Source organism: Anabas testudineus, chromosome 17 (assembly GCF_900324465.2).
Source record: "Anabas testudineus chromosome 17, fAnaTes1.2, whole genome shotgun sequence".
Classification (NCBI taxonomy): domain Eukaryota; kingdom Metazoa; phylum Chordata; class Actinopteri; order Anabantiformes; family Anabantidae; genus Anabas; species Anabas testudineus.
Genome location: NC_046626.1, coordinates 3925411 through 3951059, shown reverse-complemented (window position 1 = coordinate 3951059; position 25649 = coordinate 3925411). Strand labels below are relative to the sequence as shown.

The window sequence follows — 25649 nt, the reverse complement described above, 5'->3', positions numbered from 1 at the left end:
CTCTGTATCCTAATCACACATACTTAACCCCATGAAATGGAATTCGGGGCTCAGTTAGTGATGTGTGTGCTTTGATGAAAAAAAAATATGGCTGGGAGTTACAGTACGGGAGGGGAGTAGCAGCATCTCGATGGCAATACTGGTGCAGCTGCAGAAACAAAGAAGCAGTGATGAAATCTAACTGTAGTCAAACAGATTTTATCATCACGCTCGTTGTAGCCCACTGGGGAGCTTTGTTTTTTTTTTTTTCTCCCCTTTCTTCTTCTTCTTCTTCTTCTTCTTGCATGTTTTATGTGTGATAAAGATGAACTAACAGAATTATGTATACACTTTACCTAGAAAACAAGCCCGCAGTGCAGGACCTTGTGTTTGCTTGAAGATATGTTCATCAAGATGTTTTGCTTCCACATGCTGTCTGAGTTAGCTACCCTCCACAGACTGCCGATAAGTGAGAGTGGAGAGAACTGATTTTATGCTGGTATGAGCACAGTTTGCTCACCCTGTTTCTTATCTTCATCTTTTGGCTGCATCTTCTGTTTTTTTTTTTTTATTTATTTTGCTTTTACCTCACGGTTATGTAAAGCACTTAGCGAATTCAGGTAATTTGCCACTTCAATTCCTTCTCCAACTCTCACAGCTTATATCATTTGACAAGCTATGAAGAGTGGCAAGCTGCAGCGCTCGTATGGTGTCGAATGATTCGTCACGACTTAACAACAAGCGCGGAGAAGAAACTGCAACAACACGGCAGGTTTTTTCGAATCCACCGCGGCTGTTTCAGGCATTTCTATAAAGCCACATTTGCTGTATTATTTATCTTGATCAGCTGTCAGTTGGCTAGATTTCACTGCTGCAATGCTGATATCTATAAAGAAAGGCACTTTAGAAACAGAGTGGCTGTTTACCACTCTGAAGAATAACCACATTTTCCTGACAAGTGACTTCACGTGGTTATGCTATTAACAGCTTAAAACAAGTTGAGCTGCAAAACCGGAGCTAGTGTGACCTTTTCATACCACTGAGAAAATGCAAGTGAAGCTAATTTTAGTGGCGGGCATCTCACTTGCTCAAAAATCTATATGCCTTAAAATGAAAACACATTTTCTTACTTGACACAAATGTCTGTGATTACTTGGAACAGAGTATAGGGACAGATGCACCTGCTGTGGGTTTGTTTAATGTCCGTAGTGGTTGCAACACATTGCATAAGCAGCAGCATATATACATGGTTGCACATGGTTTCTGCTGTGATTTCCCAAGCTTTAAGTCAAAATGTCTGATTTGAAAATTTTATGATGAGGTGATGATAACTGATTTTATTACTACCTTGATTTTACTTTATAATTATTTGGTAATTACATGCTGCATTATTATTATCAAAATATTACTCTGCCCCCCATTACCTTTTTATTGCTAAAAATAGGGCTACCCCTCTATTTGCCAGCCATGTCTAATATGCTTCACAGCTGACATAAATAAAAACATATATTGGAAAACATCTCTAAAATAACACTCAAAGATGTCAGTGGAGGATTTAATAGATCACCAGTCACAGGCGCCTCACCTCAGACAAACATCTGTGTCTATTTTCCTGTGAAAACTCATCACATACACATCATTATTTTACAAAATCATCAACCTGTCTCCTCTATTAAACCGGAATTATGACTAAGTGGCAGCTGTTGCTATTTTACATACTGAAACTTTGCAAGAAAGCAGATAAGGATAAAGCCTGATGAACAGTTTTCTCACACTAACAGACTCAGCTAGACCCACCAGTTCCTGGGCAAAAACATGGTCACCTCAATATTATTTATACCAGGACCAGGATATAACTTATGAGTCATTTTTGCTTCACTTCTCTTGTTAGCGTAGGATGACAAACTCTCAACACTCAAAAAGGTCTACATTTACCTACCACAGGGAAGATGGTGAAACTGCCAAGACAGACTCTCAGTTGATGACACAAAGGAGCCATATGTTCAGCTTCTTGACTAAAAAAAACATGTGCAGCAGAACGTGGGTTTGCATTCTGAATATATTTGGAGGCAGTGTGTGTCGAACAAGAAGCGTTACCTCCCCGGCTGCATGAACACACACCTGACACTCTCAGCCGTGGCTTATCTCACAACGCAGCATGGGATGGGATAAGGACAGGGTATATCGGAGTGTGTGTAGTGTAGTTTAAGTTGTGTTGTGTGACGTCTTACAGGTGTCACAGTTTCGCAGACATGTATGCAAACACCCCCCAAGCACACAAATAAATGATCTTCCTGTTGACTATATCCTGATGGATTTATTCCCCTGCTTTCTTGTTGGTAGTACAGTATGAAGCATAAAACTAGCTGGGACATCCACTGCAGCTGAGCCTCTAGTATGTTACATAAAGATAATAACAAAACGTTTTAGACTTCCTCTTCTTTTAATTTGTAGTCCGTTAAATATTCTGAAACCTTGCCTGGGGCTGCACTCCTCCACGGTGCCATTCACCCTGTGGAGGATAATGATGTTAGATGAGGGAGGGCTTCAAGCTCACTTTTTCCACTAGTAAAACTGTTGTTCCTTTTGAATATCAAACATTTCTGATATATTATGAAGCTAATACTACAGTATTTTTTAAATTACAAGTATATCATTTTTACTGAGAGGTAGTCTTAGCAACATTGTTTTTTCTTGAATTAAAAAAAGCTCTGTGCTGAACCTACACATGGCCAATCACAATATTCTATATATTATAGTCTCTTCTGCAGTCTGGTTAGACTACTGCTGTTGGAGGTGCTGGTATTCCATCAATGCATCTGTCCCTAAACAGTTTTGCTTCATGCAGCAAACTTAGTTTTCCCCATGCATTAGCCACACACCCCAGTTCTTGTTCACTTAAAAACAAATGTGGGGGCACATTTGCAAGTCACAGTGGTGTACCTTGCATTTTCTGCAACACAGGCTGTAAAATGTGACTAAAATAATTGCATTCTGGAGCCCTGAGAGGGGTTTACATACAATTTAAAGCATGACCACCAAAGTCCCATGTTGGTTCACCGGTCCCCTGTAGGTAAATGAGCAACAATATGAAGGACTGTTGGATACACAGTACACAATTGTACATACACAAACGCACACATGCTTGGTGCCCTCAGGCAGAAAACTAATTCTTCTCTTTTATATTTAAACAGGAGAAGAGGTTTTGACTCTGATTTCGTAAAAACAGGCATCTATCCACATGCAGCAGTGGCAAAAGACTTAAGTTTTTATTTTTCCAAATAAAGGCTAAAACAGCTCGCTGTTTCAACACAGGAAGAAAAGACGGCTATGGGTGAAGAGCCACACTCGTGAATTATAAAGCATTAAAATGAGGGAGGTGGGGACGGTCTCGGGTAGCTACACTCTCTCTTTCCCACACACGCGCACACACACACACACACACACACACAAACACACACCGCTGAAATCTCCTGAGCGGCACTGTCATCACTCTTCATTTGCTCTGTGGATCACCAGAACCAACTTAATGTACCACTACACACTCACACACACAGATTCCTCACACATCATCACAATCTACTATCTCATCGTATTTCCATGTGACTCAACCATTATGCCGCGTTTTATAACTTCAGCAATTTTTCATCCGTGACCATCTCAATCTTCAGCAACAAAAACGCTGCTGGAGCATGAAGTCTTCGCCATATGAGCAGTAATTAAAATACTTAACCAGCCAATCTGCAGCCCCACACCTTACTAAACAGGTAGGCAAAGAGGTTTCATTCTCAATTTAATTAGCGGGCCTCCTGGAACAAAGCAAAAGTTTTGACAGTGCAACTCAGGTCTTGAATCTGTTCATCTGCCACGAAGAGTCTGTTTAGAGATTACAAACTTATATATAGACTTATGAATAGAGACGTTAATGTCAAGACAGCAATGCATATTTGCAAGTATGGGAAAAGCTCTTTATTGTGTGGGAGGAACTTGAATTCTCCACTGCAGAAGCCAGTAGGAGATGTAGAAAGACGTGCTCTGTCTCAATGAAGCGTCATCAGTGTGTATGTGTGTGAGATCATCCATATTTCACATTTACATAACAACTAGTCCATGAGTTTTACAAAGGCTATGGAACGGACACACGAAGAAGCAGGGTCAGTCTCACACATACCAAGAAACATGCAATTGCACAGTATGTATGTATGTGTGGGACTTACAGGAAAATCTAATACATCCATTTTATGAACATTTGTAATTTGTGCATTAAAAAACAAGAAATGTCAGACAAAGTTACAAAGCTTTACAAATGCCTGAGGTAGGAAAAGTTTATGTATTGTTTATGCACTTTTAATTTTATTAGAGAGAGGAGAGAGAAAGAGAATTAGTGCCACACACTGTGATGTCTTAGTTTCTTTTTGTTATTATCGGATACAGTGATCTATTACAACACAAATATGTGTTAAGGGGAGGTTCAAAGTTTGTTTCGGGTCCTTATTAGTTGATGTAAAGTATAATGTATTTAGTACTGATCTGCTATGATGGTGGTAAAGCTAAGTAAACATCAACTTCAAGTGTCTGAAGTTGAAGTTATTAAAAAGAAATTGATCTTTTCCTTAAGATAATGCAACATAAAGAGTAATTTCATAGGTTAGTAAACTGCATCCTCTCAATTCCTACAAATTCTATGCCCATTAATTAACACTACCAGTGGGCCAACTGTAGTCTGGGTAAAAGGAAACCTCACAGATTTCTAACATGCTTCCTATGTCTCTAGGGGATTACATGTATTGTAACTTCCCTCTGCCTTCCCTATCTTAAAATATGTCTCCCTCCTCCAGATCACATCATCTAGAGGTGTTCTAGAGGAGCAGATCAAACAAGACTACAACCTCTGCTATCACGAGTGTACAGATGACTTCATCTGAAGTGAAAAACTAGGCTAGAAGCAGCACCGAGATATTTTAAGATAGGGAAGGCAGAGAAAAGTTTAATATCATTCATGTGCATGTTCTCCCCAAACTAAAATTGTAGGAAGCAAGTTGAAAATGTGCGAAGTTGCCCTTTAATAACATTAATACAAAGTACTACAGAAATGAAACTTTTTTTAGATTAATTGTAAATTAAATAAAAATCATTAAATGTTAACAATACTAGGTTAGAAAACAATATCATACATATCAAATGTGCACATTTTTCCTCGTAGTGCACAATCAAATTAACCTCTGTAAATCTAGCACAAATGAAATATAAAGCTTTCTATGATGTGAATTTTGCTATTTATGCTCTCGTCAATTAAACACAGCACATATGTATAAATAATGGATCGAGAAATTGCCTGAAATGTCGGAGTGTGCCTCAAAATGCATAACAGTCTAAATCGCTGCATCCTTTTTACATTCAATCTAACTAACTAACACCTGACAGGTGCTTTCACCTGGCCTGGGGCGTAAGACATGGCACTGCTTCTGATGCTACTTTTAAAAAGCATCTGAAATGCTCAACAGCACAGTGACACTTAAAGAGCAGAGCTGTGTCTGAGGGAGAGTGAAATAACATGACAGATTGGAGCTTGATGTGCTGGATGGCGGAATGGGTGCACAAAACCCTGACTTGGCATTATTTCCATACTAACTACGAAACACAGCAACTGTGCTGATTATTAAAAGAGCAGCAAAATTCTAATTATATTATGCAAAATGCCTTGAAAAATCTGTGAAATGATGCTGTAATGTGTCCAAAGTGTAAGACATGATTAATGAGCCTATAGAATGTGCCCATATGCAACACAGTAAAAAGAAATCTATATGTATATTATTTAATAATTTGCTATATAATATCTCTATTGATAATTTATAATTTAATATTAGGCTTTCTTCAACAATTCTTCTTAAAATGCTTTTCTTGTTAAACAGCCCCGTCGGTACAAGCACCTTGTTCAGATACAGTTATATTTTCTTCTGCTCCTGGTAACACTTCTGCCGAGCGAACACCTCCGCTCTACATGCAGAATGTGTGGAACACAGTCTAATTAATTTCAGTTGCCAATTTGTCTGCATTTCACAGTCAATGTGAGGTCTAATCACAGCTGGGTTTAAAGCATGAAGTCAGGAATGTGTTGAACAGCGAGTCAAGTTCCTCATACACGCTGTGCACTCGCTGGTAAAAGAATCTCAGCTTCATGCTACATGTAAATTCTCAGAAGTGTTTCAGTGCAGCACTGGAGACGGCAGTAACAGCCTCTTTTTACACTTAAATACCTATATTCAGCCTAAAGCTGTGAAGGACATATGTGACATGGAAACTGAAAATCAATAAATCATAGAGTAGGACTTGTTCTGTTGTTCTGATCAGACAATTCTGGGTAAACACACAACACACAAATCGTGTTCCATAATAAATAATCTGATGAATTTCTATCCAACGTTCATGTTTATCTGTCTAGGGAATCTTAATATCAAAGGATTTGGAAAGCCCACTTATTCTCTGATGTGCATCCATCTGTTGGCATTTATGTGTAGAATGTAAAGCTATTTCACATGCTGTTTCACATTTGTTGCCACATTTCTGCTGTATTTATATTCTGTATTCTTATATCTGTAGACGGATACTTCCTGAGTTTGTCACATTGCTTAAGACATTGTCTTTTTTCCGTACTGTGATTAGAATGCATTGCCTAACAGCTGATAGTAAACACTTTAACAATCAAGTCATTACCATTCTGTTTGCTTTTTTATGGATTTTTACATAACCTTGACAGGGGACAAAGGCTATTCTACGTTTATGAGTACATGTAAATATTATTTCTGTTTGCCCTGCATACATTCATGCTTTTGAAATGCACACACAACTTGATCTTTGGTTTGAAGTGAAATGTCACAGTGTTTACCAGCTATCTGCCAGCTTTGTGAAATTCATTTCCCAGTACTCCACTGTGTCACTTGGAAGAAGCCAGGTAACAGTAATTTTAAAATTTCTGTCCACCTGAAATTCATCTGAAAAGCAATTTCATACTGGGATTTATAAAAATCTTTGAAAATTGAATGTCTAGTGTCACCAATTCATTTTTGATGTTGCAAAAGCACAGTGTTGCAAAGTGATGTGTGAATGCTTATGAGTGGAAATTAGCTAACTGACATTAGCAATATATATTAAGATTTAAGATAACTAAATATTAGTTATAAAGCTAATGTCTGCCTTTTTACCACATTAGCAAGACAACTAATGTGTTGCAGAGTTAATGCTGCAGGTGTCGCTGCCCGATTTTTACTGTCTAGCTGATTTATTGTATCCATGCACAAAGAAGCTATGTACAGCAGTTTCTATGCGACAAACAGTCTGTGGTACTTGTGTCTTCTGAATTTGTAATGTTAGAGTTAATTAACATGGATTAACAGTTGATCAGGATGGCTATTATGTTGGTATGGGAAATGCATGAAATGTCAAGAAAGAGTACAGAGACCACATTTGATATAGATATGGGAATTATGCACTAAATGGTTTAAGTAGCTTACTGAGACACTGACTGTGTATTTGCATACTATAAATTACTGGTCATACATGTTCATAGTGTAAAAGAGTGAAGTAGCAAAAGCCCTGAATATTTGACCTAAGCAAGAGTTTTTGTTGTTATTGCTGAACTTTCCATTAAACAGGAAGAAATGTTTTATTCAATCTTTTAAATGATAAAGTTGCTTTAATAATCCTCATGGACTGAAAAAAAACCCCAGTATGTGGCAGTGTATTCATTGTGGGGGTTGGCTTTTGATACGTGATCATTACAGTCAAACTAAACCAAAAGAAGCTACGATTTCAACAGCGGTCGCTTGTGCACAGATACATACAAATCCCATGCAGAAACACAGAATTTGCAACATCAAAACACACAGAGCTCAGTAATGTGCCTTGATTGCAAATTAAAATGGACTCAAGTCAGGCAGCAGATTACAAAGCTGGCAAAGCTGCTGCTTTTAGACATTTGTGAAGACACTGGGGACGGTGATGGATTTACCGCTAAGACGTCCCAGCTGACTTTACAGATATTGCTCTAACTGTCCTTGATATCTCACTCTCTTTCTGCTTCCCTCTTTCCTTCTTGCTCGCGGTTTCTCTATGGGGAAAGATATTTCTGTCACACGCCCTCATTAAATCATAGACCAGCTACACTCTGAAAGTTGAGGAAATGCCTTCAAAGAACACACACTGTACACACACACTATCGTAAATGAACAAGCAAAATACCCAGTACAGTACACAGACAAGGTTTGCCTAATCCCTAGTTAATGAAAGGAAGAGAAGGCTGGGCCCAACAAAGTCTTGCAGTTTGCCAGCCTGCACAAATCCACTGTGAAATTAATGCCATTTATAGAAAAAGCCAATTCTGTGATAAGACTGCAAGAAAAAATACAGCAAAGTCACAATTATAAACTTGTGGATTTTTTGTCTACAGAATAGAAGTGAACTCCATTCAGGTTGGAACGATCTGCTTGAAGCTGTTATTGGACGAGTGAAACAGAAAACAAGGTGGAATTGTTTTTTCTCTGCTCATTAAAGAAGCACAATATCTCCTGTACTGTAAATATACACTGAATGCTGAGAGATGTCGAGAGGGGTGTACCGATGGGAGAGGACATTGAGAAATAAATTTGCAGTTTGGAGCTCAGCTCAGAAGAAGTGACACGCTGCACAGGACAAATGGCCTGTTCGCACATCAGTGTCAATACACTGGATTGCTGCGGAGGGAAGGTGGCGGTCGAGGAAATTGGATTGACTGATAGGATGTGGTATTGTGGGCTTGGAGGTTGTGGAGGTGAGAGCAGAGCATTAGAAAGAAGTTTAATTCAGTACCAAAGTAAGCCCAGTCGGCAGAGATTTGATTTCATTGGTTTCATTTTTAATATGCAGGAGCTCAAGCACTGTTGATCTTTCTGTACATATCCAGTGATGGAAGAACCCAGATCTGTGTCTACCACACAGTAGACAGTAGAATTACTGTCTTACACACAAGCGCTGCATTGAAAAACTTTCTTGTGTAAAGGTATTTGCTTCAGAAATTACTTAAGGAAATTCATCAACTCATCATGCAGTTCTTTTCACACTATACACAAACCGCTGGGTTAAGTGTTAACGATCGAAAATCACATATAAGTCACCTTATTACACATGGCTAAAAGTTCAATTCACACGGATTAAAAATAGTTGAACATTTAAATTTGTGAAATATGAAAATGAACTAGTTCATGACACCACAATCTAGAAAACATAACTTCCATTTATTTAGCTGGGTGGAGAGGGTTAGCAGCTTCTGGGATTGATATAGACTATTTGGTTGCGAAATGTAAGAGACCTAAACGTTCTTGGGTCCCTGAACACCACACATTGAGTGAACAGTGGTAGAGAAGTACAGTAGGATAGAGAGCTGGAGGAGTGTAAGGACACACACGTTTACATTCTTTAGTGCAAACTGGTGTATTCAGTTCACTATTTCAAATGAGCACGTTCAGTGAATAATGTTCTTTTAGCTCATTCATGCACAACACTGCACAGTACGCTATAACCCTTCTGAATCACAGCATACATACTTAACCAACAGACCCAGTCATACACACAGTTTCAAAAGAAAAAACACGACACGCTCGGTAAGATCAGTTTTGACACTATTTAAGTTCACCAAAACTGTCATAGGAAGTTTAATGTTTGAAGCCCTAAGAGTGCCAACACACCCAAGGTCTGAATACAATAAGCCTTCCCTACATAACTACTGTCTAATCTGTCATGACCAACAGAAACAAAAGAGAAAAGAATGGAAACAGGCACAAAAACAAATTCCCGGCAGACAGTGAGAGAAAAAAGATGAGAAAAGCTCACTCATTGGAATGAAAAGAAAGCAAATTGATTAAAATGCTGCAGCAAACCCAAGAATATTAAGAGAAAGTGCTGAAAGGAGGAAAAGCGAAGGTGATGTCTGACCGGTTCCCCCTCCGCTCCTCCTCCGCATGTTCCCCGCCAAGAAGAATAAAATGTTTAAATTTCATCCGTGGGACGACCTTGACTGGTCCGAGAGTGGAATTAAATTTCTGTGGAGAAGAGTGGATGTTTGAGTGGCTCGAGCGAGACAGATCGTGTAGGACATGATTAGAAAATACTGAATAACACGAGGAGGGCCACGATACATAATGAATTACAACTGGCTCGCCGCATGCTCTTCAGTGAGGAGTTCAGGTATGAGGTGAAGGTGAAGTGATGCTGGGCTTTGTCTCAAAAGAGCAGCGCACTCTTGTTTAAGGATGGCAAAGAGTGTGCTTTGGTTTTGGTACGAACATGAGTTCATTTTTTATTTAAGGAAAAATGAATGTGCAAGTGCATTTAAGAATAACGAGGAACAGAGGCTCTGATTAAAGCAGAATTTAAGACAGTTTTACCATTAATCCAGTTTAAGGACATCAAAAGCTAGCAATGCTGCATCAATCATTCTATTTTTCTGCACTGCCAACCTTACCGAGCCACATGCTGACGTCAGCGTTCCTGAGGGAGCAGCAGAACGCGCAAAATGTGCACCTGATCATTTCAAAGCAGATGCTGCTCCTTAACCATTCCTTAAGACTGCGAAACAGAGATTTGAACATAACGAATCCCGTGCTCAAAATATCACACCACAATCAGCATAGATTTCAAAAAACAAATCCTCAGAAAATATTAACTTGTTTGTTTGTTGCTTTAAAGCCCATATGGGCGTTTTCTGATGTGTCTCCGGGACTAATAGTTCTGTGAACACTGCAAAGGCACACGCCTGGTACACCAGTGATTCATGTCATTACAGCTGGTTTGGTTAACACAAAGACTGCTCAGATAAAAGGGCTCTGTTTGGATGTTTTATATTAACAGTGGGATAGGACTGCCCTCATGGTGACAAACCCACAGAGTTATCTGCAGCTCCTCTCAACCCTCACTGGCATCATGATTTTTAAAGTAATCTTTACACATACAATGTGCAACTTTTGGGAATCCAGCTAGGAGCAGGATGAGACTCCACTCTGCAATCCACCCAGTTTGTTTTTTTCATGATGAACATGAGAACTACATAAAAAAGGGAACCATGAGAAAAAAGTTTTTAGACTAACTTACTAAAGTCTCGTTCAACAAACTAGCTCCTGACATTTCCACTCACAATAGATGTGAACATCTGTAACCATGGTAACTGTACACAAAAAGATAGAGACAGCTAGTGCTCTTGTTAGAACTATGTAATCTGACATCAAGTCAATACCAAGACCAGAGTGTATTGAGAGAGACCTTCAAAGATCTCAAGACTGGCCTTGAGACCAAGACTGATCTACAACCCTGAGCTGTAGCCTCTGTAATATTAGATAAATATTTACGTACAAAAATTTGCCTAAATGAATGATATGAAATGAGGGTTCATACCAGATGTCTTAAAGAATATGTCTGAACTGAAGCAGTTGTGTGAGGAAGAATAGTCCAAAGTTCCTCCTGGACGCTGTGCAGGTCTAATCCACAGCTACAGGAAGAGCTTGCTTAGTGTGACTGGCAAAGGTGTTTGTTGATATTTGTGACTTTGGTAAAGATCAGATCAAATTTCAGGATTAATTTATGCAGAAATCCAGGAAACTGCCAACACTGTGACTTTTTTCTGTGACTGTAATACTGTAAATGTCGCATTGTGATATTACTTTCAGTGTAGAAATCCCTCCTCACTCTATCCCCTTTCCTACAAACTGAAAAGATCCTAAGTTATCAAACGTTAAGCTGAGTTAGACAGCCTATTCATTCCTTATGATATCTTTCAGGCTTCCACTTTTGATGATGTCGAAACCAGTTGTTTTGCTGAGCAAGGAAAATGAGTCACTGTGAGCTGTCTGGTAGATAGATTTAAGTTTGCCTGCCCTTTTGTTCTGTGTGTGAAGGTACATGCATGTGTCTGTATGCGCACAGGAGCATTGTGGGTAGCTATCCAAATAACACACCTTTGAAAATCTCATCTACACCATGTGGATTTCTCGATTTGAGTTGAACACCTAAGGGAGCTCAGATGAAAAGTTTTGCTGTGACTCTGAGTCAAGACGTTAAGTTGGTGATTAGTGTACTCACTTAAAAGCACTATTGACTTGTAGCTCTAGGCCATGAGAAACACTCAGATATAAAATAGTGCCTTATATTTGTCTGAAACCATAAATACAGAGAAAAGAGTTCTTTAAGGATTTCAGTGATTTGTTTATTGTGTCAGCCACTGGTTTGAGAATCAATACATGGTGTAACAGACAAGTTTTTCTTGCAACCTAACATGTGTAGTGTACATTCAAACCGGAGGCAGGATAAATACCCAAGAACAAACACTATTAATTTGTTTATTTCTCTCCTTTGTGTGTTCTGCATTTGCCCTGACAGTGACATTATGTATATTTATGCTCCTAATGCCCAGTGTCTTAGTGCTAATGACTTTACATATTCCTGTCTTAGTAGCTAGGTGAGCGTCATTATTATTTCAAACTATTCTGTGTACGTGAATTTACTGACAAACACAGTGTATGCACTGTACTGTGCATACACAGTACAAGTGCATACAAGTGCAGATGCACGTGACCTGCATGTACCTGAATGAAAAGAAATCCAGATTTAATACTACAGAATACACACTGAATGTATTCAGTGTGAAATACAGAAAAATAAGTATTTAGCACAAGGGGGAAATGATGTTGTCTCATAATTATATGATATTGTATCTGATAATTATGACTTTGTGTTTTATCAATATGACACCTGTATCTTCTAACTGTGAGATAGGAATCTCATAATTATGAGAAACGCCTTGCAATTATGACCTTTATCTCCATCTTCATTAGAGCTTTGAAACATTACCACTTGGCTAGATAATACAATGACATGATGTTAATGTTAATTAGATACATCAATAAAATGCAGCAGCTGGAAGTTGACTAAATCTCCTTTGTTCACCGATAGTAAACATCAGTGCCATCATGATAATGTTAGCTGAGCAGCTGAGTAAATGTACTAAGTTACATTTCAGCACTGACAAACCTACACGAGATGCAGCACACAGACTTCACAGCTCATTGTTTAAGACTTGAAAAGAAGCCATGTTGGTATCAGCAGAGGCACTGGATTGTACAACCGGTCACATCTGTGTCATGCTCACCTCCTGTGCTGCTTTCTTTTCTTTACAATATAAATGCTACCCCTCGGAAATCCTGCATAGTGAAAATACTGATTTTCATTGCTATGTAGACGATACTCTACTTACGTCCCAATAAAAACCAACATCACTTATATGCCTAGTGTTGTGGAGTAGTGAACTGCTTGTAATTAAACTAGTAGCTTTTGCTGTAACTTACTGGTAGTTGACCCACATCCATATGTACATGCATGACTGAAGTAGTAACTTGTACAGTAACTTGTGAAGCTATGCTGTCATTATTATGTGTTGCAGAAGTTAAGAACGGCATCAGTTAAGATTACATCTCCGGTGTAGCATTTGTAACTTCAACATCTGATCAGTGCTTAAGATCGATCCTCTGGCTGGACAAAATTCATTTGTCAGTAAAGATGACTTGGCTTCAGCTGTGGAACTCCCCACATGATAATCTCAGGCAGTCAAACGCACATCCTTCCTTTAAATGTCTTCTTAAAACTTATATTGCATGACCTTTTTGAAATTCAATTATTTTTATTTTTTTTTATTAATGTTAGACTTTGATCTTTGTTTTTAAAGCTGCGTTGTTGTTACTGTAAAACAGTAAAAAACTTTGTTTTTAAAGGTGATACATGTATAAAAGTAGGATTATTGCTAGATTTCCAACATGAAGAAACTTTGAAATGCTTTTTGTTTGTACATCTTCTGTTTATTGGATGCAAGAAAGCACCCGTTTCTTATCAGACAATCCAGTGGTAATGTGATTTGTGTGATCTGCTGCATGTAAACTGATCCACTCTTTGGCTCTGTTTGGCCTGGTGAGGTGCGTTGTCTGCGACTGTGCTGACGAGGCTCAATAACAACCAGTTTTGTGGCAGAGCAGCCGGACAGTCTGTTTCTCATCTTTAACTTCAACTTCATCTGCTGGAGTAGTTCCACTTCGTCAGACTCAACTCTTCTACAGAGCGATCTCTCTCATCGCAGACTGTCTCGCTTTCTCACACACACGCGCGCGCGCACACACACACACACACACACACACACACACACACACACACACACACACACACACACACACACACACACACACAAATACGCACAAGCTCAAATAATTTGATGCACAGAAAATGTGGTAAGCAGTAGCAGACATCTGCGTCACGTCTGTTAACTGTCTAGTGACTGAACAAGCAGGAGACACTCATCACCCTGCCCCCCTCCACCCCCAGAGAGGCAGATGACATCTCCTCCAACACCTGCGCCCGCACCATTTCTGCGCCTTTTCTGCTGCATCTGTATCGAGGCTGCTCCACCGTTCACCTGCTCCTCACATTCCCTCTGTTGCCTCTTTATAATCTGCTCCTCTCACCTCCGCTCATCTTTAACAGTTCCCCTGGTTTGCTCTCTCCGTCATGCCACTCGTCTCTTTTTGGGAAATCAGCACTTGTTTCATCCAGCTCCCTCTTTTGTCTAAGACTCCGACAGTCTCCTCACCTCTTTCACCTCTTTCTCTGCACTCCCAACTTTATCTTTCATCTATTTCTGAAGGCTAGCCACTTCTTGACCTCACTTGTCTCTCACACCTAAGTTTGGTGGGACAGAAAAAGAGATCAGAAAAAGATATATCGAGCAGAGCTGTATCCACAGACCCCAGAAAAAAAGTACTGGTATCTTCACATTGTGTTTAATTCGATTCCCCAGAATTGTACATTTACTCACAGTAAAGCAGCTGTCCTGTCCTGCGGTTGGCATTGCTCTATGGTTAAGAACACACTTCTCCTGCTTTATATTTCTAATCTCATGTAGCCAGACATTCTTCTTGTTAAGCTGACGGAGGCTGGGAGAAAACCCCATCAATAAAAAAGAATACATAAAAAAATACATGATCTTCAAAGACCTGATGCAGCATTTTGAGTTAGTGATTAAAAAAGTGCTCACCCCATGTTACGAAATTCACTGCATCTCTGCAGAGGTAGACAAGGTAGGAAACTCAAAGGAGCTCAAAACAGCTACACATTTATTATTTATTATTATGTTATTAAGAAGAAGTATTTATCTCTTTAAAGTAGCAACACCGCAATACTGTATGCTGAAAAGTACCTCAACTAAAACATTCGGCATTCAGAGTTTTAGGTGTGTTTATTTTACCATTATGATTTTTAACTATCTTGTAAAAGTTTAATTTAACTGTTATGAGTCGAAGAGTCTACTAATGACTCCATGTATTTTGTATCTTAATCAGCAAATGAAGTGAGGTAGAAATCTAAAGTACATATTATCTGCTTCAACAAAGTACCACACTTGGATTTCGATTAATTATGGTCGTCTACTCCAGGGAGACCTTAATGTCAAGCAGGCAGAGGTCATGACCAGAAGGTTGAGGATTATTATGTTAAGTATGCTCAATGTACAGTTATTAATCACATGTACTTCACTTGGACGGCATGTCCTCCCTCGGCTCTTTCAGCATGGGGTCACCACAGTGGCTCATTGTCTGCACATTTATTTGACACAGGTTTATCTCTGTCTACTCTTCCTGACACACCCTGGTTAGTGTGAGGGTCCAGTGTTTTGTGTTGGCCTCTCAGAGCCACAATAGTTGAGGAATGCTACACTAAAAGTGGCTGACATAATACTGCGGCAAGTTGTATACATAGAAAGTAAATACAAGACACTACATATTACAGTACTCACTAAAGACTACAAACTCAGCATAAACCTACCAAAACAGAAGAAAATACACTGAAGTGTGACCACAGTATATTCACAGTGTTATATGACACAGGAGACAAGAGAAAATCAGCCTCTGCAGTAATTCTACTGCTTTTGCAACAGCACATCATCATGTTAAAATGAGCCCAGTGACTTGGTGATCGATCTAACAACTGTCTAATTGTGTCTACATCATCCAGTTTAATTCAATTTGTGAATCAAAATGGGATCAGTACAGCCAACCATTAAAATATTCTCAAATACACTTTGACTGTTTATTTACTCAGTAATGACAATTTCAGTGTTTCTCTGACAACTGCAACTTGTTAACTTTGGCAAAGTTTCAGTGAACAGAAGACACACACATCTGCTTATGCAGGTGCTGGGTTGTAAAATACTGATACAGTCTGTCTCAGTAGCACTGTCAACTGCTGCCTCTGGCAAACTGAATCTCTCCCCAAGAAACAACTGGTATGTAATGACTGTGGTTTACATGTTAGACTGTGACCATTTGTTCCTCATGCCTAATGATAAGGATTCTAAGAAACCATCACTGAAAGCACTGCATCCATAGATATATGTTCTAATACTCTTTTTACTGCTTATTGAAGTCATTACAGATGCATCGTGTTTTTGTTAAGAGGCCCGTTTTCTTACCCAGTTCTCTGGGATATATAAATCATGCATGTCTGAACACGGAGTGATAAAAACTTGAATAAATACTGCACCTCACTTTAGCTCGGAGGTCTACATACTGTATGCAGAAGAGAAACACTGAAACATCTTTATCTCCATGTTGGAGAAACTGCTATTGCTACTTTCACGCACTGTTAGGAGAATGGGAAGAATAGGGAAATCACCTGTTAGTCCAGATAAATTTGGCCAGAGCACACCAGAGCTGAGTTTTAGCTTCTGACATCTGCATCTCGCTCTGCCGCAGCTCAGCTCTGTCGACTTTAGTATCCAGGTGTTGGGGACTCTCACACTTTTGCCTTTAACAGCAGCTTTCAGACACAGTGTCACTCAAACCAGCCAAATGTAGAATGAAAAAACTATTAAAATAGTTTTCTAAATATGTATTAGTGATTTTGCTTTTAATTTGAAATGTTGGTACTTTTATTAAAGCATTATTTTTTGCTCCTATTTTCACTTTCATCCTTCCTGTGCATTTTATTTTCATTTGTACTATGTTCTCAAAATGTTTATTGTAGTACATGTACAGTATTGAGCATTTTATGCTGAGAAATTTCCCTAATAATTAATATCCTATTGTATCTTATGATACAATACGAAATCCAGACAAACCTAAGGAGAAACAAATCACAGTCAAACAACAAAAGATCATCTTTTCATATAAATGTAAAATAATGTCAAATAAAAATAAGTTATACTCATTTGTTTATCAAGTTCAAAGACTTGCTTTGGATTTCGACTTCAGATCCTATGAGCGTATTAAACCACAAAGACTAACATACTGCAGCACACAAAGACAAAGAAGATGTTTATATAAAGAAGCATGTTACCTGGTGTCAGCAGCGAGTGTTGCATAATTCCCAGCTGGTAAGCAGGCAGGACAGGTGGTGCTAATCTGAGGTGTGTGTGTGTGTATGTGTGTTGTGTGAGGATGTACAGGGGTCGCAGAGGTCAGGGCCAATTGCGAATAATTCTAGCCATGTCTTTCCTGCTCTACCTAACTGCTCTCCTCCTCGGCTCCACTCTCCCGCCCTGGAGCGAGACTTTCTCTGCAGCCTCTTTGTTAAAATGACAGGCCCCTAATAGAATAAATAAGGCACCTATTTTTACCTGGCTGCTGGCAGGGCGATCACACATGGAGGCACGCAATTCTGAGCTGCGCCGGGGCTTGGTGAAGAGCTGACACCAACGTGAAGGGGGGTTGTGGGGGGGAGGGCTGAGGTTGAGGAAGGAGGTTGCGGTGATTTAATTGAGATAGAAAGTAAGAAGGGTAGCTGGGGAGCCCTCAACAGGGAGGCAGATGAGTAGATGGAGAGAGAGAGACAGACTGAAACAGTAGGAAGAGATTTAATTGTGAGTGACGGTGTTTGCTTTTTGGTTACACACAGCTTTTGCTTGTGCCTGAAATGTCCCTCTGCATACAGTTTTTTCAATTTCACTTTCCATTTAACATTTGAGCGCAGTCTATAATATCACGTGCACATTTTAATTGCTGTTTGAACGTTTTCACGCACGTCCAAAGCGCCTCATTATATTGATGCCGTTCTCAAGCAAACCCTTCATGTGACACTAAACAACCGAGAGATGAGGACAGTTAAATAGGACCAATCAGATCCATTATGTGCGCTTTGTGAAGGCACTGTGAGATACTTGCAGTACTGTCCCTATTTTAGGAATGTATTAAAACACATCAGAAGATAGTTCTTGAAACATTTTAGACCAGCCCACACAGTACTGAACTGACTCATCATATCCTGTGTGAGAAGTGTTTCTATGCTTGTCAAATATAGAGATAGAGACACTGGCATAGTGCTGTGTCCATTTTAAGAGTTTTTTAATAACTTTGGAATCAGTTCTTACAGTACACATCATGCAATGAACAACTTGAAATATTGTGGGATTAAAAAAAGGCTTTAGAGGAATGGGTGAAACTAGACAAAGGGAGAAAACTTAAACGTATCACCCTGTTTTGCTGTTTATCCTGCTGCCTCCCTAGTCACAGCCAGCAGCAGTGATATCTTAAAGTCCAGGAGTCCACTTGTCCATCAATGCACTGTGGTAAAATGTTAAAGCAGTGGGGTTTGCTACAGTACATACAGCAGTGATGCGAGTAAGCCACATACTTTGGTTATTTCATTCATTGCTATAACAAAATAATATTTATACTTAGTCATTAGTTGGGAAGATATTAATTACAGTCTGTACACAATTTACAGGGACATACATTGCAAATTATGAAAAAGCACAATATGTTACTGTGTTACTGTGTAAACAGTGTTAAATTCATGGAAAAGTTCTATCAAGACTCTGACAGAGTTACACTGTATTAGTAAATGCTAAATGCTAAATTGGTGTGATGGTTTAATCCTTGCCTACAGTAGGTGGTGGAGCATCACGTCAGTGTTGCTGTACCAGGTAAGGTTCCTTGAAAATCTTTGTCTCTACTTAAATTAATGTTCAATTGTATCAACTCAATTTTCATATGGTAACTAATGGTGCTTCCAACATTTATTTCAGTTCTTTCATTTTCCAATCACATGCACTTCCTCCATGTAATAAACTGCTGAACATGAACGGGAACAGGGCAGCAGCTGCTTTCTTGCTGTTTGTGTCAGATCTCTGGCGTGGTAATTGAGGTCATGTGTCTGACAATAGGAAACTCATATCAAAAGCTAGAGCAGGGAAGAAAGTGCTATTAATCACCTGGACAAGGCATCATGGCACACACACACAGTCACGCACACAATCTCACACACAGTCTCACACACACAGACTATGTTTAATGAGCTATAGCCACATCTCTACAAACCTGACCTATGTAGCACTGACAGGTAATGTGTATGTGTACTGTCCATATATCTGTTGGTACTGTATGTGTGTGTTGTTTTCAAGTTTTTGGGTCATTAGGAAAGTAGTGTATGTACGAATCAACTTTATAGGCCGAGTCGTCCTATGTGCTTCTTTAACCGAAGCACTGGAAGAGCTCCGGTCTGCTGAGTTATTGTTCACAGTCGATGCACAATTGCCACAAAACATCCCCCTTTCTGTGATGCTTTTATTGATTTTGTATTAAAGTGAAAATCCTGGCTGGAAGAGTGGTTGTTTTAGGCAACAGTGCAATTTTATATTTATGAGAATTCACAAAAGCTTCTCCCTTTTTTTCCAAACAGCCCACACACTATTTGATTTGGTGAATGAGATTTTCCTCATAAGTATGAAGTCATATAATCCAGACGAAGTGCTCGGAGCTGCCACAACGGCACTGAATGAGGAAGATACAACAAATTCCTTCTATTTCTGCATTAGAGACCAGTGTTTCTTCACAGGTACTGTGAAAAGTATGCCTAAGTACTGTACATGTATTCATTTTTTTCTTTAAATTTATTTTAATTAAGTTAATTTATACATAAATAGGCCTTAAACAGCTGGTTGCAGCTGTGCCCTAGGCAGCTAAAGATGCAGAAAATGATCAGGCCAGCCTCTCTCTGAATATGGAAGGAGGCTGCAGTCAGGCACATCTTGTATTTGGAGCAAAGGGCGAGGACATGGATCATCAAACTCTCCTGTGAGCTCATTATTCCCTCCAAAAGGCCAGGATGTTTCCAAGAAGCCAGGAACAGATTAAGAAAGATGACTCTGATTTCAAGTTTTTGCCAGTGGAATCTGTTTCATTTCCTAGAAACAGATGGTCCTGAGCCAGGTTGAAACGGTTACCCCCCTTAGATTGAATCATTTCAGATCTTCACAGTCGCACATGCTCTCTCCGTTTGATGGAAAATATAGATACTGGATGGATTTCTCACCAGTTCAGACTATCAGGTTTTTAGTCCCACATGGACCAATCTGATGTTTTTATTGCCGCTTCAACATGCAGACTGATACCAACAGGAGTGTAGGTGGAGGAAAATATAGACTGTTACTGTTTACATCAAGAGTCAACAGTACTGTGTCTTGTAGGAGTTGTTTAGTACTTTGATAACCGATGAATATACGTTTTTAAATTAATATTTAACATCAAAATACTGTATTTAGGTCCAACATCGGCAGCTAATGATATACAGTAGCTGAGAGAGACCTACATAACTACAGCTTTACTTGATGTTATTTTACTTCCATTCCTCTTCTGTTTTCTATTGTCTGACAATCTATCCAGAACCTCACCCAAAATATGGGCTTTGTCCATCTTTTTCTTGCACTGCTTACAAAAACCACAAGCTGTTGGTCACCATCTATTTTAGTTTTGACCACAAGAACACATAAGAATTTATGTTCTTGCTGAATTTATGTGTTTGTCCAGATTCAGAACTTGCAGTCATTTCTGAGGAGTAATGAGAGTGTTCCACATAATAGATGCAATATTCACTTCTGTTCTTCTTCCAAACCGTCAAAGACTAGAAATATGTGATAGGTCATCCAGTGAGTTCCCATCTTTAGTTGTGATTAAAGGCTATTGTTAACTTCTAGGGCGGTTCCTTCAAGAAGAGATATATTCATTATTAATTTATGATTAGAAATCTAACACTCAGAAATTTGTATTATTTGCCTTAATACTTGTTAATTCCAAATTCAGTATTTACTTTATATATATATATATATATATACACATATATAGTAGTTACTTTACTTTAATTTGTTGAGAGTCAGGATTGTCATAGCCAGCATATGTGAAAAATGTCAAGGATAACACAACAAAGTGTTATTTCCACTGCGGTTTTTCAAGTACCTTCTGCTACCTTGAGATCACGGTTGCGTACCTAATTTGCAGTTTCCCAATAATAGTAGAGTAATAGAGTAAGTGTAATGTAACATATGCATGCGCATTTAACTCACGGAAATAAATAGATTAGATACTGTTATTATTAAATCATCCTGCCATGATTAACCATGCAAATGCCAACAGTAGCTCGCTCGACCACCAATCAGTTGCTTCCACTGCTTACAAGCAGTGTGTGTTACTAGTGTGCTAATACTAACTACTTGTAGCTAATGTGTACAGCTATAACAATGTTTGATTTGAGAAAAGTTAACCACAGGATCGCTGTAAGAATGAATTCTGAAAGGCACCACCATATAGATAAAATAATAACGATATGATAACCAGCATCCACCCTTTGCTTTAATTTCATAGTGTCATACAATGGTGTATTAAGTGTTATAAAATGTACATGATGGGTTAATCAGTTCACTGTTACACACTGTCCAACTGTCCACACAAGTGTAAAAATATAGCAAATGTCTAATACAAAACAATATTCACACTTGTAGAAGTAAACTTCTATAAATGTTTCATGTAATCTTTAGGACTGCAGAAAGGTTGTTTAAAGTGCAGGTTCACTGACAGCAATTCAAAGACGAGACTTAAATTGCCTCGCTCTAGCATAAATTGGTGAGAAAAAGAGAAGCTGAAAAGAAAAGAGCGTGGCATTTTTGACTGTATTGAATCGTTTAGCAACGTCTTCAACCGGTGTGTCACAGGTAGCTGAAAATGAAGAGTAATGCACTTTTCATGAGGGTGGGAAAACTCAGTCATCTAATGCCATCTGTCAGCGCAGGGGTAACTGGGAGTGACCTGTGCAGCACAGCGGGGGTGTCCTTGGACAACGCAGGGGGAGGGAAGAAAAGTGGACGAGGCAAACAAAGCAAATGACTCTGGACAGTTTGGAACCATTGAGGTGAAATGGCGTGAAGCAACGGGCTATTACTTATCTCTGCTGCGACTTTAGTGAGAAAACAAGCACAGGTAACAAAAAGTTGCATGTCTGACATATGCTGGCATTTTGAGAAATACACGAACAATGAAGGAAGCAATATCTTTGTTTTTTTTGTTTTAAGTAGACCTGCTTCAGGCACTGAAGAGTCTGGTTTAGTTTAATTACTTCAGATAGAACAATTGCTGATTATTGTGCAAATCTACACTATGATCTACAACACATGCTCTCCTTCAGTGTGAAACTCAAACAGATGGCAAAAGCACTGTGGTATTACAGTGTTTGTAACGCGTAGAGTGCAGTCAACAAACACATGTAGCATACCAACATGATGTGATCTTTCTGAAAAAAACCATGGTAAAAACAAGGAGTTGTCATGGAGCTGTCATTTACATGAAAGGATTTCACAAGGTTTGACAGCTGTGTTGCTACATGTACCCCTACAGAAACCCTTACGTGGAAACATACAATTAAAAAAACATCTGTTCGGTAACTAAGAATATAATCACCAGCTTGTACAACTGAATTTCAAATATAATGTACTTTATTTTTCATACCGAGCTGCAGATCACTCTTTTATTTTTGTATTTTAAAGAACTCATTCATGATGGAAACTGTGTTTTTTTTATTCATCTTAAAGGATTTCTTTTCATCCAACCACTATATGAACTGCTTTTCCTGTTATGGGTCACAGTAATGCTAAAACCAATCCCAGCTGTCACTGGATGAGAGACAGGGAACACCTTGGACGAACTGGCAGCCTGTCACGGAGATGACATATAGAAAGAGACCATGATTCACACTCACATTCACACATATGGCCAATGTAAAGTCACAAATTAACCCAAATGTATTTGGACTGTGTCTTTGGAAGCTGTAGTGCCCGGAGGAATCCCACACAGGCACCAGGAGAACAAACTCCACACAGGAAGCCACCTAGCCATTATTATTTCTCTTTTCATAATAATATAAATAATGCTAATGCGGGTGAAGGGCAGTGTTATATTTCTTTTGGTGTTTCTTATTGAATTTCATTTCATTAGGGAGGCTAGAACAGACAGAAAAGGAGGATGAGTTGCCACTCTCTTCAAAAATATCCCCCACTGTAAAAAATCACTGTATGGGAGTTACAATTCTTTTAAATATGTTGCCCTTCAGGTGGTAGCCTCCTGTGGACCATTTTTGGTAATGATATATAGGCCCCCAAAAATACAGTGTTCTGTTCTATGATGATTCGGCTATATTTCTTTCGTCTGTATGCATTGATACTGACTATTGACATTTTACTTGCGCATTTAAAAAAAAAAAAAGTTTTTCACTGTTTGGTACCAGATGTGCTCAACATCAGTAATTAATTATCTCCAGTTAGGCCTTTTTCCAGGAACCCTGGAGACAGCAGTTGTTTAACCTCTTTAAAAAACACAGCATTCAGATGCATCAATAATAAATTTCAGCCTATATCAAAAATACCTTTTCTAGGAAAATGTCGTAGTCTTATTCAAGCACATTCACAATTTCTTAATCTAACATTAGCAGTTGTATACAGAATTTCTTTTACATAAGAGGCTGACAAATGAAATACTGTGGCACCTTGGGATATATTGACAATGGACTTGATTCTCATTTTTATTTTATATTATTTTACAAATTTATATAAGTTTATCAAAATAAATTGTCATTACAGTGCTATTTTTACTTGTGTAAATTGTTTAAGCATGCAAGCATTGTTTGTGTGAGAGGAAAATCAATTTGAAGGTGCTGTGAATAAGTTTAAGAAGCACTAACATGATACATTTGTGATTAGTTACTATGTCAAAACTTGGCAGAATCCAATGAAACCAACAAAACACCATCTAAACAAAGTTGGAAATCTAACTAGATATTTGATAAAAGCTTTTGGTAAATGTTTGTTGGCAAGTGGACACATTTTAGTCCTTAACAAAATTGAGGTTCAATATCCTGCCATTTTGATGAGAAGTGATGTCAGCTGGCACTCGCTCCATCCCACCCCCCCACGACCCTCTACAGGATAAGCACCGTAACTAATGGATGGATGGGGTAGATGATAAGAGGTGCTTGTAGGTGTTTGTTTGCACTGTAGATTGTGCCCACACAAACCCAAACCCCTACCAAAACAATCAAGAAGGCATAAAAAATACAAACTGAGTGTTGAAACGAGACTGCCACCCCGGAAGTATATTACATTTCTCTATAGTCGAGTGCAACCAACAACAGAAAAAGAACGAGATAAGATCTCAAAATGTAGTGCAATCAATGGGTGTATAAATAACAGCAGGAATTATACTGTTCCTCAGACACCCCACACAGTCGCACACACACATCCACTTTGCCTTTGATGTACAGGTCAATAAATATTCAGAATTGTTCTTATATAAAAATATTTTGCAAATCCACTCCCTATGTATGAGTGTGTGTGTGTGTGTTCTACCTTTGCTAATATCCTGATACTCCAGCCAAAGTTGCCTCTGGACCTGTTTGTTGGGGTACCAGATGGTACAGGACTCCTGGAACCCATACACCGCCTCCTGCACATAGTGGTTCCCAAACTCCCTGAGGATGGACACGAAGTCACTCCGCTGCGTCGCCCCGTCCAGAGAATGGATGGCCGAGCTAAAGGCTAGAAAGACGGAGGAAAGATATGTGAGGCGGTGCTTTCGGTTAAAACCAAAACAGGAATGAGATCTAGGAGGAGAAACGTGTTTTTGTTTTATCCAGCGCTTCCCTATTTCTTTGTTTGTTAAGTAGTAGAGGTAAGATACACAAAGCTGCAGGTAAGATACACAAAGCTGCAGTCTCTGAGGTTTTGCATATATCACATATTAAATACAGATGCTGCCCTGGCACAAGCTAAATGGAATCCCTACTACAGTGTCTGTTGTTACTAGAAACTAAATAATAAGCATTTCAACCACTAAAAAATGTATATGTATTCTACTGCAATGTTTTCCCACTAGGTGCAAGCTGTACATATTTTTATTTAACAAACTGTAATCAAGTAGTTGTCCCACAGCCCATGGCTGATTACTTTATTTTCACAGGGATACTATAAAAGAATGAATTAGGAAAAAGCACTCTACACTAATTTTGGGTTATTTTAAATAAGTAAACATGAAACCAGGAGTGGGAACTGTATTTAATTTACAGTGAAGGTTGACAAACAAAGCCAGTAGTGTATGCAGGAGCGTTACTGTGTGATGGGATGAGGTAATAATGTGAGAGTTTTTAATGCTAGTTTAATAGTAATTAAATTATCACTCTTTATCCTTTTTAATCTAGATTAGTTTTACTTTGATAATTACATATAGGTTTTCACTTTGCATCTGCCACTAACTGTGTGTAATGACTTTAATAGACATCTGAGCTAACTATTTAGT

At 38.8% G+C, this 25649-nt stretch overlaps 1 protein-coding gene across 6 annotated transcripts in view; it reads right to left on the bottom strand.

Moving 5' to 3' along the window:
• The window catches only part of astn1 (astrotactin 1), a 335466-nt gene that overhangs the window by 113588 nt on the left and 196229 nt on the right, over positions 1 to 25649 (bottom strand). For all 6 annotated transcript variants that reach the window (XM_026373631.1, XM_026373633.1, XM_026373635.1 and 3 more), the window contains one exon: positions 24704 to 24892. In XM_026373631.1, coding sequence (XP_026229416.1) covers positions 24704 to 24892 — 189 coding nt within the window. The remainder of the gene's footprint in view (positions 1 to 24703; positions 24893 to 25649) is intronic.